The 15579-nt window shown below is 42.4% G+C and overlaps 1 protein-coding gene across 2 annotated transcripts in view; it reads right to left on the reverse strand.

The window, feature by feature from the left end:
* The window catches only part of CFAP20DC (CFAP20 domain containing), a 416942-nt gene that overhangs the window by 47911 nt on the left and 353452 nt on the right, over positions 1-15579 (reverse strand). For both annotated transcript variants that reach the window (XM_066596613.1, XM_066596612.1), the window contains exon 16: positions 8767-8828. In XM_066596613.1, the coding sequence (XP_066452710.1) occupies positions 8767-8828 (62 nt within the window). The remainder of the gene's footprint in view (positions 1-8766; positions 8829-15579) is intronic.

The raw sequence follows: 15579 nt of genomic DNA on the forward strand, positions 1-15579 counted from the left end.
CAACCTACATATGAAAATAATGATCATTATCACCTGTCTGGTATAACTGGTTAATGATACACCTGACTATAATCCTCCAAAATCCCTGACTGTGTGCAAGTGTACCTAGAAGAATTGATGCTGTTTTGAAGGCAAAGGGTGTCGCACCAAATATTGATGTCATTTAGATTTCTATTTTAGGACTTATATAGGACTTAGTCAGTAAATCAGTTAACTTCCCAGAGCATGAGATAAGATAAAAATCGGCACATGGGGAGATTGAACCACTAACTATCGAATGTGGTGCTTAATATATAACTAGCCCACATAATAAAGACTTTAGACCCACATGCATGAGCAGAGATCTGCAAATTTAAATGTGCAGGAAACCTATATGCATGATTTGGAGTCTAGGAGATAAAGTGGAGTGAATATAATACCTAACTGATTTACTGACTGATGGTACAAACAGCTGACACTACTATGTTGCCTGCTGTATGAGCAAAAGTATGTCCTATACTTACGTGAAAAGGATTTGATGAGGATCCTAACACAAACATTCCCATACAGCTACGAGCATTAAAGGGTGGCTAATACCATTCAAGAATAAATTGTATAAAGTGTCCATATTGAGAGTACGTACAGCCAAATACCAGGAGAAAATGCATAAGGTCATCGACCATATTGTATAAAAGAACTGAATGCAGTATGGAGAGGACCAATATTAGGCTTGTACTATAAACCTTATCCTGGTCTATTGGACTACTATTGTGACGCTTTCCTGGTGGAAAACATATTTATTTAGCGTCCTGGGTATAATTTATACTCTGAATACTCTCTCTAAACGTGACACTATACAGTACATTATAGCATCTCTGTGATGTGCTATCAATTATTTTGATGCACATCGTAATGAAACTTATCAGTAGGAACCCTAGACATAACGATATAAATTCCTCGTGAAATCTCCATATAAGATACACTAAAAACATACAAACCCATTTGAAAAATATATATATTGTATTCAGATGAGCTCACTAATATTGCTGTGAGATATCTAAATCAAGCATATTTTGGAAGAGGATATATCTACTTATAAACCTTATAAGGGTTCCCATATCATTTTTGAAACGCTCTCATTAAGTAATCTATTATTTGTAGTGTGTCTCTGACTTGATAGTCTTTTTTATATTATATATTGAATAAAAGTTAATTTTTAATCCTATTCGGTAAAACGCTTTTTGGATAACTAGGATATTTTTGCCACGGTGAAAGAGATTTCTATTTTAGTCATCATCTTTGCATTTTGTTAATTGACCAAAAAACTATCAAGACTTCTATTTTTGAAATCATTCTTACTTTGCAGCATTTTTTTCACACCTTCTTAAAATTTTTGCACAAAGCTCCCCATGGCACCGTATCACCGTACATTGCTTTCAGCCTGTCCATATATCACCCAGCCTGCGCACTTCGATCCGCTAATACTTTCAGACTAAACACCCCACTAATTCGAACCTATCCTCTGGAACTATCCGGACAATCCCCGATGCAAAAAACTTTAGACGTGCCTTAAAAACGCACCTCTTCAATGAAGCATACCTAATCTTCTGAACTAACCATTCCCCTCACCCCCTACAACATGCCCCCACCCCTCCTAATACATGTCTGGACTATTGCTTACATACGGCACCCCAAATTCTCCATTTTGCCTAACCTTATACATTTCATTTCCCTGTACCTCCTGTATCACCCTTGTGTAGACACCCCACCCCTATTGTCTTACTATCTGATAACCGCATGTAATTGTTGTTCCCCATGTCGCAAAAGCGCTGCAGAATAAGTTAGCACTATAGAAATAAAGATTATTAATTATCACACTTAGTTTGAAATAATAAGTAAAGGAGTTGTCTGGCATAATATCCTATAAGGGAATTTTTGACTTAATAGATTAGGTCCGTTGTTCAAGACCCTACAGTTTAAGCCACTGAATGCACAGCTGCTTTTTGCTCAGGTGGACCCAACATGTTTGTGCACTACATCGACATTCCATTAATTTAAATCAAATGCTTTCTTTCACCTGTGGGGGCACTGAAGGGAAACTGAAGACTAGCTGCCAGGTTCCCCTACACATTACAGTTGATTCCAACATCCAACAGGGGATTCAACTTACTATTAAGCTGTGGTGTAACTGGAACCTTCTGGGCCATAATGCTAAATTTGTTACAGGTCCCCTTGCTTAGCATGTCCCATTTTTAATACTGGTGTGTTCTTATGTGGAAAGGGACCATTAGCACCACTCAGGCACCAGGACGAGAGTGCAACTGTTATATCTGCACCTACTATAGCTTTGCCCCTACTGGAGACTCTTCTAGGAAAAATTGATTGTCTAAAGCAGCGGTTCCCAAACTGTGCTCCGCAGAGTCCTAAGGGTTCCGCAAATGACAGTCAGGGACTCCGACTGAGGGTCGGTGATGGCAAACCTATGGCACCTGTGCTGACGGCTTCTCAACACTGTAGTGATTACCAGTGTGGTGTCGCAACTCCCCGCCGTTCATCATGCAGAGATGCTGATCCCGGCGCACACTCTGACGTCAGTGTGCACCCGAGATCCTCCTCCCCTGAGTCCTCTCCTCTTTGGTTCTGCAGAAGAGGACAAAGGAGGAAACGTTTCGGGGGCACACTGCCATCAGTGTGCACCCAGGATCAGAACCGAGCAGAGGAAGAGCGGCGCTGACTACAAGGAGAAGGTAAGTATATGGGTAGGGGGGGAAGGCTATTATTACTAGGGCTACTGAGTGGGTTAATATTACTGTGGGGATTAATATTATTACTATGGGGGTTAATATTACTGAGGGCTACTATTGGTTTATTATTACTACTGGGGCTTATGTGGGGTTATTATTATTATTACTGTGGCCACTGTGGGGGCCACTATTACTACTGAGACTACTGTGGGGGACACTATTACTACTGAGACCACTGTGGGGGACACTATTACTACTGAGACCACTGTGGGGGACATTAATACTACTGAGGCCACTGTGGTTCACTATTACTACTGGGGCCACTGTGGCGGGCCACTATTACTACTGGGGCCACTGTGGGGATACTCTTACCACTGAGGCCACTGTGGGGGACACTATTACTACTGGGGCCACAATAGGGGGTCACTATTACTACTGGGCCTATTTAGGGGGCACTATTACTACTGGAGCTACTATTGGGCTCACCATTGCTACTGAGGCCACTGTGGGGGATGGATGCTATTAATACTCGGGCCAATATAAGGGACGCTATTACTACTGGAGCCAGTATATGGGATGCTATTACTACTGGGGCCAATATAGGGGGTCACTATTACTACTGGGGCCACCAATATAGGGGGTCACTATTACTGCACAGGGCAGATTTGCTATAGAGTTTACAGTAGCTGTAGCAGCAAAGTGGATGACATATTGAAAATCTCAACCATATGCTGTGGAAAAAATCTGCACTAAACTCATGCGGATATTGACACGTGGTGCGGGATTTAATTCTGCAGCATGTTAATTTTAAATATAATGTATATCAATAGCCCATTCAGCGCTCCAGCTTTCCTTCCTGTTAGTTTTTTTTTTTTAAGTTGTGATAAGCCCCACCCTAACTCCTCCCTTGACCACACCTTCTGTGTCACTTTGGGGCTCCACGAGAAACTTTTCCTTCAAAATGGGCTCCATTGCTGATAAAGTGAACAATAGCTTTAACAATGTGTTTCCTCCCTCACTGTATGGGATGAGATCTTGGACCACCACTTAAATACAAAAGAGCTTTATAAAGAGGTAAATCCCCTTTGATGTTGCGCATACCTGTAGATTTCTGTCACTTGCAATCTGACTCATCTATCTGAGCAAAGAGCCATTCAGATAAATATCAAGTGTTCTGAGAATGTTGCATTACAAGTACTGCCCATAACTGATCTCTCTGAGTGGTGCCCAAGGGGTTCTTTTTTAATGTGGAACCAAGAATATCATACTTGGCAACAGTTCACATTTTCATGGGACAGTCCTGCAAACTAGGTTCCAGTAATGACCACAATGTATTCTTAAGGCTTCTGGGGAAATCAAATGAAATATCACTGAATTTAGGAAAAATAAACTGTGAATTACCATCTTCTGATCACACCAATAAGACACGGTATCTCATAAATCTGTCAAGATGTAAGCATGCGCATGAAGCTGACTTTTGGTTAAAGGGGTTGTATAGGAATGATAAAACAAGACTGCTTTCTTCTATAAACAACACTGTACCTGTCCACAGGTTGTTTGTGGTAGTGCAGCTAAACTATACTCAAGTGAATGTGGCTGAGCTGCACTACCATGCACAATCCTTGGACAGGTATGGCATTAGTTTTAAAAGGAGCCATGTTTTTTTAAAAAATTCTGGACAACTCCCTTTAAGCCATGCTTCCAACCCAGGACAACATTTTGTTCAAGAATTGCAACGGGGTTGTTCTCTGCTTTCTCTTCCAATCCGCTGATTCCAGGCTCTGTTTTCAATCATCCAAGATAGCTGACACAATCATCAGACTACCTAATGCCCACAGTGCTTTGGTAATGTTGGGACTACCAATGCAGTATATCTGCTCTCTGATTAGCCAGAGCTTCTCATGTGATCAGCACTGGCCAATCAGAGAGCAGTGTATAGTGTGCATTAGCTAGATATAAAAATGCTGCAACCACTTTTGATGGCCGAAAGCAGGGACCAAAACTAATGGATCGGAGGGACAGCAGAGAAGAACAACTGCAGGTAATATACTTTTCTCCCGTCCTATCCCAGGACCGAATTCTGTTCCGAAACTAGAGGGTCACTTTAACAACTTCCACACCAGTTTGATTCACTAGGGTAGTATTGCTTGAACAGATGAACAGGCGTTTGCAAACAATAAGAAGTCTCTGGTGCACACAAACCTTGCCAAATCACTCCGGTTAGGCTCACCGGAAGAAGTATTCAGCAGTTTTCTGGATGGGCTCACCTGGGTACAGGGATGCAGGAACAAGTGTTTTAACTTGTCTTACCAATCCCATCTTTTTGCTGAAAGCTTCCATTCTTGCCTGCATAGAATGACTCTGCAGGGAGGGATATCTGCCCCATAGGGGCAGGGCACGCTCAAAGCTGGGAACCAGCGTCCTACTCTCTCCACCACTATTCCACACCACTATCAAAAATGGCGCAGGTCACATTTCCGCTTTGTCCTTCCCTTTCAAAGACACATAATATAAAAGAAAGATTGCAATAGAAATGGTGTGGCTCGGCATACACCCCTTACAAATGGAGGTCTGATGGGGCTCAGATTTTGATAAAGTGTTTCTATTTCTCGTAGACGAGGATACAAACCACCCGTCCATTTCCACCTAAAAAAAATAGCTTGTTATTCTGCGCTCTAAATGTTGCCAGTTAATTAAATATATTTCAGATCCCACAACTACCCCCGGCAATTCACCTAATGAAGCGGTACAGGATGGACGTGTTTTAAAGCCTCCTTTGAAGAAAATGTGACATTTAACATTGTAGGTAAACTAAATATTAAACACAAAAATAAATTGATTTCCTTTAATCTATTATAAATCAGGGTCACAGCCTGTGTCAGGCTTTCGGCAGTATGTGGAACAAAGGAATAATTGATGAGATAGGAGAAGACTGGGGGTCATTGCTCAGATATTCTAATGGCTAATTTGGTCATCAGACCTTATCTTTATAGGGACATGGCTAGAAAGTGAATTCTCCAAAGCGGTATATAGCTAAAATAGAAGAGAACTAACATTGACGATACAGAAATATCCTTAAAGCTGTATTCTCACAAACGATTTTCGCACAAGAGTTCTGTGTGATTGCGAGAAGGACAGAACTCGCACGTGAAAGGAACCCATTTATTTAAATGGGTTATTTCACATAAGCGATTTTTCTCTCGGAGTCTGAGATCAAACAGTCACAATATGCCCTATTTTTAAGCTATTCTTGTTAGAGAATTGCACATTATTTCCTATGGGAGCATGATAAAATCGAATTGCACTCACATGCCATGCGATTTGCACGTAAGTGTGATAAGTGCTTTTACCATTTTAACTATTGGAAGCACAAGTGATTTTTTTTTAACGTGCGTAAAAAACGCAAGTGAAGAATACATGTACAGCGATGTGATGCGGTTTTAACACCAAAATGCACCGCAGTTGCAGAAAAATTACAGAAAAATCGAGTGCAATGCAGGTCAGATTTTCATGGATGTACATCACACTCACCCATGTTAATTCACCCTTATGGGATAATATCGTTAAAGGGATTGCTATGTAAAGGGCATCTTAACAGGTCCCCTATGATGTAAAACAACAAAGTAACTCATACTCATCTCTCTCGTCCCCCGGCGGTTCTGGGTCTGCTTGTGTACATTATCTGTACAGGCTACAGTAAGCCTAAGCTGTCTCCAAACAAGCTGCTGCAGCGATAATCACTGATGTTGTCACTGGCTGCAGCAGCAGGTGGTGGTGTTTTGTATGGTGTGGTAGTGACTGGCAAAGGTGGCACATATAAAAAACTGAACTTTACTTAAAAAGAATGGTCACTTCATAGGAGGGCAATTGTACTTCAAATGATTCATAATAACGTGGTAACATTGCTGTCAATAAATAGCAGTAGGTACTGTGGTGCTCAGTACACAAAATGGCCTGCAGGAGGCTTTAGACAGGCATCCAGGTCGTAGACATTAGACAGAACACCCGTGGGTGTGACAGGAATTAACATTAAAGTTTGAGTTCCTACCACACTCAGGGAAGTTGACAACTCAGCAGAGATGAAAGGGCTGCAACCCAGAGATCCAGTGTGGACCAGTGGAGGCCTTGAGTCTGACTGGGAGGAAGACCCTAGACTCTCACCTGGGTGGGGTATAGATAAATGAGCTGTGTTGTTGATGTTATGGCATTGTAATATGAAATAAGTGCTGGCCAGTGCCAGATTTACGAAGAGGGATCTAAGTCTCCTGAGCCGTTTCTGTGCGTGTGGTGTTCATTCTGGACAGAAACTACGGAGATCCTGTAAACGAGTGATCCCTACTTGCCACAGTACATTGTGTTTGAACACTGTCAGCTATATGCTCATATTGGCTATTGGCCACTACCAAATCTGCTTCACATAACACAGACCTCTTACCGTCCCTGTAGAGGCTACGTCTCAAACGTCGACAGACATTGTAAATACCACAATTGCACATTTATCAATATGCACAAGTGATTGCATATTATACAGAACCGACTGTAAGAAACACGAGATTAACAACACACTCTTGAGAAATCATTTCGCCTTTTGCGCATAGTTCGTGCATTTTCTGCATGGAAAATCCATAGCATTTAAAGTACAAGGCAAGTGGATGAGATTTAACATGCAATGCAAAAGGTGATACGTATTGCAAATCCACCTAAGAATTCATGGCAAAATCCCCAGCATCAGCTACAAATTTTCCCACCTTGGGTCAGATGGCAACTCACTGCCAATTTTCTGCTGTGGGAAAATCCACAACAAATGCAGCCCAAGTGACCGTAACCTGCGTGCCTATTTTCTTTCTAAAACCAAATTAGGAAAGATAAGCATTAGCATTGGTGCTTCAATAGACACTAATAGTCTTGTGGTGGCTACTCCAGCTGGAGGAGGGAGTGACGCAAGGATGAAGATTGGTACTGGTAACTTTCAATACTGTGTATAATGATAACTGGAATTGGCCAGGTGACCTTTTATTACAGATAAGTCTTTGAGCAGATGGCCTACAATGGTTGTGACGGTGGTATCTTCTTTAGAGAGTCTAATGCTCATGCCTTAGGCTAAATGCCACCTATGCGGATACAATTTGCTCTGGCAATTTACACCTGGTATTCTCAGCTCTATACAACTGGTTCATGACACCCTTCAGCAACCTCTTCTGCAATGGTTCTGCTCTGTCGCAGCAAGAAAATCATGCCTACTCTATGTCAATGCCCATCTACATATGGCAAGAACAGAACCACCCAAATATAGATTCGGCATTGTCATATCAGTGATGCAACATGTCATGTCAACTGGATCCCCAAGCTGCCCTGTCATCTCGGTGTTCTAGCACCGTTCAACCAGGCCGTATCTCTTTCCATGTCTTACATTACCATCACCCAAATAAATAACGTTCCGTTGGGCAGTTGACATAGATTTCTCAGGTCATCAAGAGTTTTGTTATACACACATCAGCAATAACACACAACTTCAGTGAATGGTACTATTGACATAACAAGGGTTATGCTTTTCCCAGCTGAGCCTGATAAAGGTGCACCCCAAATGCAGACCCACAACTATTAACTCAACATGCCATAATAAAGCATACTATAGAAAGGTGGGGGTGGAGGGTCTGAACCAGACAACTACTTTAAGCTACGTGCATAGTTGTATTTAAAGTGCAACGTTTGCTCCAATCCACTTTCTCGGCAAGGGGGCCAAGCATGAATGGGCATGTCAAGATTGCCATCTACCATTATCAGCAACAATATACTTATTTACATAGAGTACTTTTTTCCTAAAGTACATTCACTAGAGTATCTGACTGCACAGGGTTTGTTTGTAGTCTGTAGCCATGGAGACACCTAGGACTGCTTAGTAGCTGTACTCATGCAATGTTAGGATATTTTTAATCAAACCTTTTGGCACAGTTAATTCATTTCTTTATTTATATGCATTGGAGCCATAAAAAGGAATATAGTATTGGTGAGGCTTTATGGAGAAATTTCAAAAATAGCTTACCGAGGGTTGGATTGTGCCAGAGGATTCATTTCGGTTTGATAGTGAGATCCCTGATTGACCGGCTGTAAGAACCAGAAACCAATTATTAAATTATAACACATTATTGCAAGTTGCCAAAACTGCAAGAGAAATGCAAATTATTTCATACAATTGGATGGAGGAATCTGTAGTCTTTGTGGCGCAGGAATATAAAAATGTATTGGCAATCTATAGCATTTGCTTGAGACACTTTGGAAAGTAACGTTTGTACTGTATGTGAGCCTCCAACTTCTGTGTACATCAGCACGTCATTTACAAGCAACGCCTGAGACTGAATGCTGGAGAATGCTGACATTTACTAAAATGTAATGTAATCTAAAGACTGGTAACCAGGAAAGAATGCCAGCTCACCCAGCCACGCTGATTGTCTCCAATGGAGTGTAGGAAGCCAATGTTTGAGCATCATAAACGAGGAAGAAGTTCCAGCATCTCAGCAATGTGAAAGTAACTTCATTCTATAATAATGGAGTAAAACTGTGCATGGGATGTACAACGGGCCGACGTGTTTCAAGCGAAGCTCTTAATCATGGCTTATCATCATATGTAATGATTAAGAGCTTTGCTCAAAACGTGTAGGCCTGCTATATATCCCATGCACGCTTAACCACCGAAAGTAGGTATGGACTTTCCCACAAGGAATCCCCAGGTCATTACCCTAAGGCTGGGTTCACACGGGGCGTATTCCCGCCGGAAATCCCGCGGTTTGGCCGCAGCAAAAACCGCGAGATTTCCACCGGGAGAACCGCCGCGGAATGACCCGCGGCGGCTTTGAAGCGGCCCGGCCGCTCGCTTTTCCGTTGCGGCCGGCGCTCCCATAGAGGAGAGGGCGGCCACGACGGAAAGAAAAGATAAACAGACACGCTGCATATTCTGAAACCGCGGCTGCGGCGACCGCAGCCGCGGTTCCAGCCTGGCTTACCCGCAGCAGATTGGCCGTCCCGTGTGGACAAGATTTCTGTGAAATCTCGTCCACATGGCTGGCTAATCCCGAGATTAGCGGCCGCGGGCGGAATTGCCGCGGCAAAACCGCGGTAAATCCGCCCTGTGTGAACCCAGGCTTAGAGTAGTTTCCATTAGCAATGGTTGACTTGCAGAAAACCAGGTCTTCCTAAATCAGAGTAAGAAGTCAGTAGGTTGGAGTCATTTAGTAGACCGGGTGATATGCTTGCGATGAAATTTTATTTATTGAAAGTAACTCAAAACCACTAGTGAATATACTCAAATTTGTATGTGACTGGCTAAGGGCTCCTTCACATTGGCGATCGCGATATCGTTGTGAGAAAATCACAGCTTTGTTCAGGAGACTTCTGAGCGTCAGCGATGCTTTTTTTTTTTGTCAAAAATCGGGCATCGCATCACTGGCACCTACAATTTTCTCACACGATGAAATCGCGCAATTTCATCACGTGGAAGTCAATAGGTGCTTCTAATGTTAAAAGTTTGTGCATTGCCATAAAAAGGAGGCTCCATAGGGAAATATGGAAGATAAAAAAAAGCAAAACACAGAAATATAGGACATGATGCATTTTTTTTCCACGCCACTTCGCATCAGTGAAATCATCATGATTGGGAATGAAACCATTGAAAATCATTGGTTTCATAATTCTAAATTTTCACTCACTTTTGCATCGCTCAAAAATTGTGCGATTTTATCTCAAGTGTGGAGGCACTCTGAGAAAGAGTAGTATGATTAAAAATGGCTTTCTAAAATAACATTTATGTACAAATCACACAGGCAGAGCAAATAAGAGGACGATACTTACATTGAAAACCCCAATGATGGATACACTCAGGTAACACATGGAGAAATATATAAACTAAATATCATCACAGTTTACAGGCACAATAGGGAAGCATGGGCGTCCACACTAGAATTAAAGCATGCGGATTTGTTCTGCGGACCTTCTGGTCCGGAGAACTAATCGGAGGATGCTCCATTTCAGTGCGATTCCTGCATGGATGGCTTCCATTGAAGTCAATGGAAGCCATCCGATCTGTGGTCAGCCTGCAGCTGACACTGGGAAAGCAGAAGATTTAAAAATCTGTTCTGCGTATTTCCGATGACAAACCGTGAGGACGATGCACAGTACAGCGAACCCCGAAGTAGCGAGGTCTGCATGGACGTCACAGCCTGCAAGACACAGGTACGCAGGGATCGCCGGCTGCGGGCAAAGGTGGATTCCATGCAGGATTTCCCACACGGAATTCGACCCGGCCGTGGACATGAGGCTTAAGTCATCTTGAATAATTTGCATTATGTTACCAATTGTGCCCATAAACTGGGAGTTTGAGTCAGTTGAAATAAATAACATTTCATCACAAGCATATTACTTGGTGTGCTTTTCCAATCTTCTTCTATGAGTAGTTTATGGGAAAGTGGTCCACCAATTTTGAACTTGCACGTACATACCCCATGCTGAGAGTTCAGTTTAGGCTGGAGTTATTGTCAAACAGAGCAAGCATCAAGAGAGGCAGAGTTAAAAGTTAGGAAAACAAGAATTTGTCACTGAGTCTAGCTTAAAAAGTTCGTAGCTCATATTTGACTGCCACCTAACTAGTTCATGTTTTTACCTGTGTAATGGGAAGTGGCAATCACCATTAGCATTACAAAATGATGCCCATAGCACTTTTAATACCATGACCAATGTCTAACAGTAAACTATGGATTAGAAACACATTTGTCTAGAGCAGAGGTGCACAACCTTTTCTGGTCCAAGCGCCATATTGTCATATTTAACAATTCCTAAAGGCCACAGTAAAATGTTTAAGGGCTATAACCATCTGAGACATTTAGGACATATCAAAAGTATATACAATACATGTCTAATAAGCGGAAGTCCGAGAAGTGAAATCAGGACCTATTGGGAGAATGGGGTTCCTTTCTTCCCCAAACAGCACTCAAGAGAGGAGGAGATAATTCATGCATTTCATTCTCGCTATTATGGATGTTGTGGTAACAGCTTAGTCTTTCACATCTTTAATAAATTACAATGGAGAACATTGCATTCATGGATGGCCACCACTACCCCAAATACCCCTTTCTGGAGTGTCAAACAGAGGTCAGTGATTTCCATTCTCCTGATGGAGGACTCAGCTACACAATACACCATTAGTACTTGCACATAGTTCAGGATTAAAGGGGTTGTCCCGCAAAAGCAAGTGCAGTTAAACACTTCTGTATGGCCATATAAATGCACTTTGTAATATACATCGTGCATTAAATATTGGCCATACAGAAGTTATATACTTACCCCCCCGGTGTTGGCGTCCCCGTCTCCATGGCGCCGACCGAAGCCTTCTTCTGCCTCGATTAGACGCGCTTGCGCAGTCTGCCTCTCTGTCCCGTTGAAGGGGCTGCTCCGGCGTGCTCGCGCCGCACAGGTCGTCTGCGCATGCAGACCAGCTGTGCGGCGCGAGCACGCCGGAGCGGCCCCATTCAACTGTCCTCTCTAACACAGAAAGTACACACAGTAGTTTTTTGAGTCACCACCACCCCCTCAGACATAAGAAGCAAACTATATACTAGTATACTGTATTGCACTGATAGGCAGTCTACCTATATTCTGTTGGTTCAGAAAGCATCAAGATAGCATACCCAAATCAGAACAGCTCAGTGCATACTGTACCAGAACCAAGCTCATAACATAAATACAGCACCGGAAAGAACCTCAGTACATTAATACAGCCCCAGAAGCAAGCTCACAGCATAAATACTGCACCAGAGCCAACCCCAGTACATGGCTACTATACCACAACCAAGGTCATAACATAAATACAGTAGCCGAACTAAGCGACTCTGTTGCTGGGGCACCAATGGGCTGGCAGTCATGATTCAGAACATCCAAAAGACACTGCCGCACATATAAAGAAGATCATTTGGCCAGGCAGAACTAAAAGGGGGGATTGCCCCCAGTCTACATGTGCCTGGTGACCACCATACAAGCTGGTGATCGGCGCCTTGTGAGACCGCATGGGTTGCACATAGCTACAGTAAGGCTGGCCATAGGTACACAGACAATCATTTCTGCTTCCAGATGGTTGGGGCCACACAGAATGGCTTAGTAGGCCACATGTGGTCCTCAGCCCGCGGATTGTGCAGCCTTGGTGTAGAACGATGGGTGCAAATATTGATGTGGTTTAGATCAAGCACAAAGTATTCAAAGCTAGCAAATAAGTCATCAAATGTAGCTTCAGTGTGTACACGTTTGCTGCTCAAACAATTGGGGGCTTATTGTACTCAGTGATGACTGTATTCACCATGGAGAAGAAAGGACTCCTTATTGAATATATACACATCATTTCCGTTTTCACATGAATCTCCCTTTAATCTCTACATGTAAAAAAAGAACTCGAGACCTACCGTAAACTGAAAAGTCTGGGCATAAAAGCCCATTTGCTACAAGGTCCTCATATCTCCAAACATAATTTAGAAGCCATACCTTCTATAAGATGTGCCAGACTGCCAACCAGTAGCCACAAGGCAGACTCCTGAAAGTATGACCTCGCATCACAATTCTACATGTAGTCATTTATTCTTAGTATCCAGCAGCGTATGCAGTCAAACTAAGCTGTCGATGACTGGCTGAGCATTCCCTCCTCTCTCTTCACCTATGACAAGTAGGCACTATGACCAAGAGATTCAAACGTTTTGCTCTAATGAATATGAAACCTTTGATCTAATAGTCATTAGTTTGGTCAGCAGGGTACAATTTTGCTCATCAGAGATTCCAATTGATAACCACAAATGGTGAATAAAGTATCATGCAACAAACTACACGTGCTTAAAAATTGAGTTTTCTATATCTGGTCATGAGTATTTGTCAGCAGAACTAAAAAAGAACCAAAGCACTCTGTGATGAAAATGTAACATGACTGTTTATGTTTGTATATATGTGGTTTATCAAGACTCTTTGAACTGGAGGAGCCTTTCATTGCAGGAAGATACTCAGTAGGAGGTTTCTCTCTTATCTTGGGAGAGCAGTGTCCAGTCTGGACAAACTGGCTTTGAAAAGAAGCCAGATGCAAATTGGGCAAGCTTCAAAGAAGAGGACAGGCAGATGGCTCTCGGTTTGTGGAAGATGAACATCCTCCATTCTAGTGAGGCGGTTATAGGACAATGGACAATTTAAAGGGGTTTTCCATGCAAATACTATTGATGACCTATCCTCAGAAGAAGACACCAGTATTATAAGTGGCACTTGGTAAGTGGGGCCCTGTTACAGATTTTGCTTGGGGCCCAGGAACTTTAAGTTATGCCTCTATACTATCTTGTACTCCAGAATACAGATGACAGCAGAGAAATTCCAAGAAAGATTTAGCTAAGTATGAAGACGCAGCATTTTATATTATTTACCTCCACTAAAAACAAAGGCTTTGTTATCTAGTACCGTCCACCAAAGATTTTGCTTTGCGTAGACGAATACAGTCCATTAGCGATGAGACAAATTTCGAGTCTACAAACTCTTTAACTGACTGTTAACAACAAGAAGCGCATTTCATGGTATTTTCTGTGATGATAAACGGATTCTTCTTAACAAATCGGAGTGCGGCCCGTAAATGACTTTTTAGTTTGACTAAAATTGTAAATGGAAACATTGAAATATGTATGGATCGAAGGCTTTCACAGATTTACAGTAAAACAGGGTCATTTTTTTGGAGGCTGTAGCAATGTAGGATAATAAAAACCCAAGACAAAAGAAAAAAAATAACATTAAAATCCCATCCTATTACAGAAGCGTAACATTTGTCAGATAAGAGGAGTGGAATCCTCTGCTATTACATTGATTCAGTGACTCGGTTGGATCCTTATTTAGTGATTTAGACAGACAATATCGGGACAGATTTATGTTTGTCTTATTTTGGAACCCAAGAAAAATCTTGTCTACAGTATCTTAAAGGGATAATGTTACATTATCCTATATTACTTTATATATTATCTTACTTATATTTTTATCTGCGCTTCTTGTTATACTCTGAATGATCACTGCATTAGGAACAGCGGGTGCGTGACATCTAGTGATTAGTAAAGCAGTACCATGTGATAGCTGGGTCACAATCTGCTCTCTTATAATGTGCTGACCTCTCCTCTGCGCAACAGAACGCAACATCTGGCAGTCATGGGAAAAGGTGGTGACTTGAGTGACTTTGACCGCAGGCAGATTGTTGGTGCCTGGAATGTGATACCAGTATTTCTGAGACAGTCGCACTTCTTGGTTGCTCCTGAACCACGGTATGAAGAGTGTAGCAAGACTAGTTGAACTACGGACAGACACCCGGCAGAAGATCACAAAGCGGCAGGCCAAGTGTGGTTGAGCCTAGATACGATTGTCGGGTGGCACGTCTGGTATCTCAGCAATGACATGCCACAATGGACCGACTGACCAAACAGTACAAAAGTTAGACAGATTTCTACAATGACCATATGGTGTACCTTGCGTTGACTGGGGTTTAATAGCCAAAAAATGGCAAGAATGCCCCTCATGACCCATCCTCATCACCAATAATGCCTCACATAGGCCCAGCAAGGATGTCAATGCATCTTGGACACAAGGTAGAAGGTCGTCTGGAATGACAAGTCCCATTTCCTTCTGAACCATACAGATGGCCAGGTCTATTTCTGGTGTAAACAGCATGAAGCCGTATTCCATAAGTGCACTAATGGGATTCAACAGGCCAGTGGTGGTGGTATCATTGTCTGGGGAGCATTTTCTTGGCATGACCTAGAATCATTGGTGCTCTTACAACAATCCTTGAATGGTGAACACTATAGGGCAG

Source organism: Eleutherodactylus coqui, chromosome 3 (assembly GCF_035609145.1).
Source record: "Eleutherodactylus coqui strain aEleCoq1 chromosome 3, aEleCoq1.hap1, whole genome shotgun sequence".
In the NCBI taxonomy this organism is placed as follows: Eukaryota; Metazoa; Chordata; class Amphibia; order Anura; family Eleutherodactylidae; genus Eleutherodactylus; species Eleutherodactylus coqui.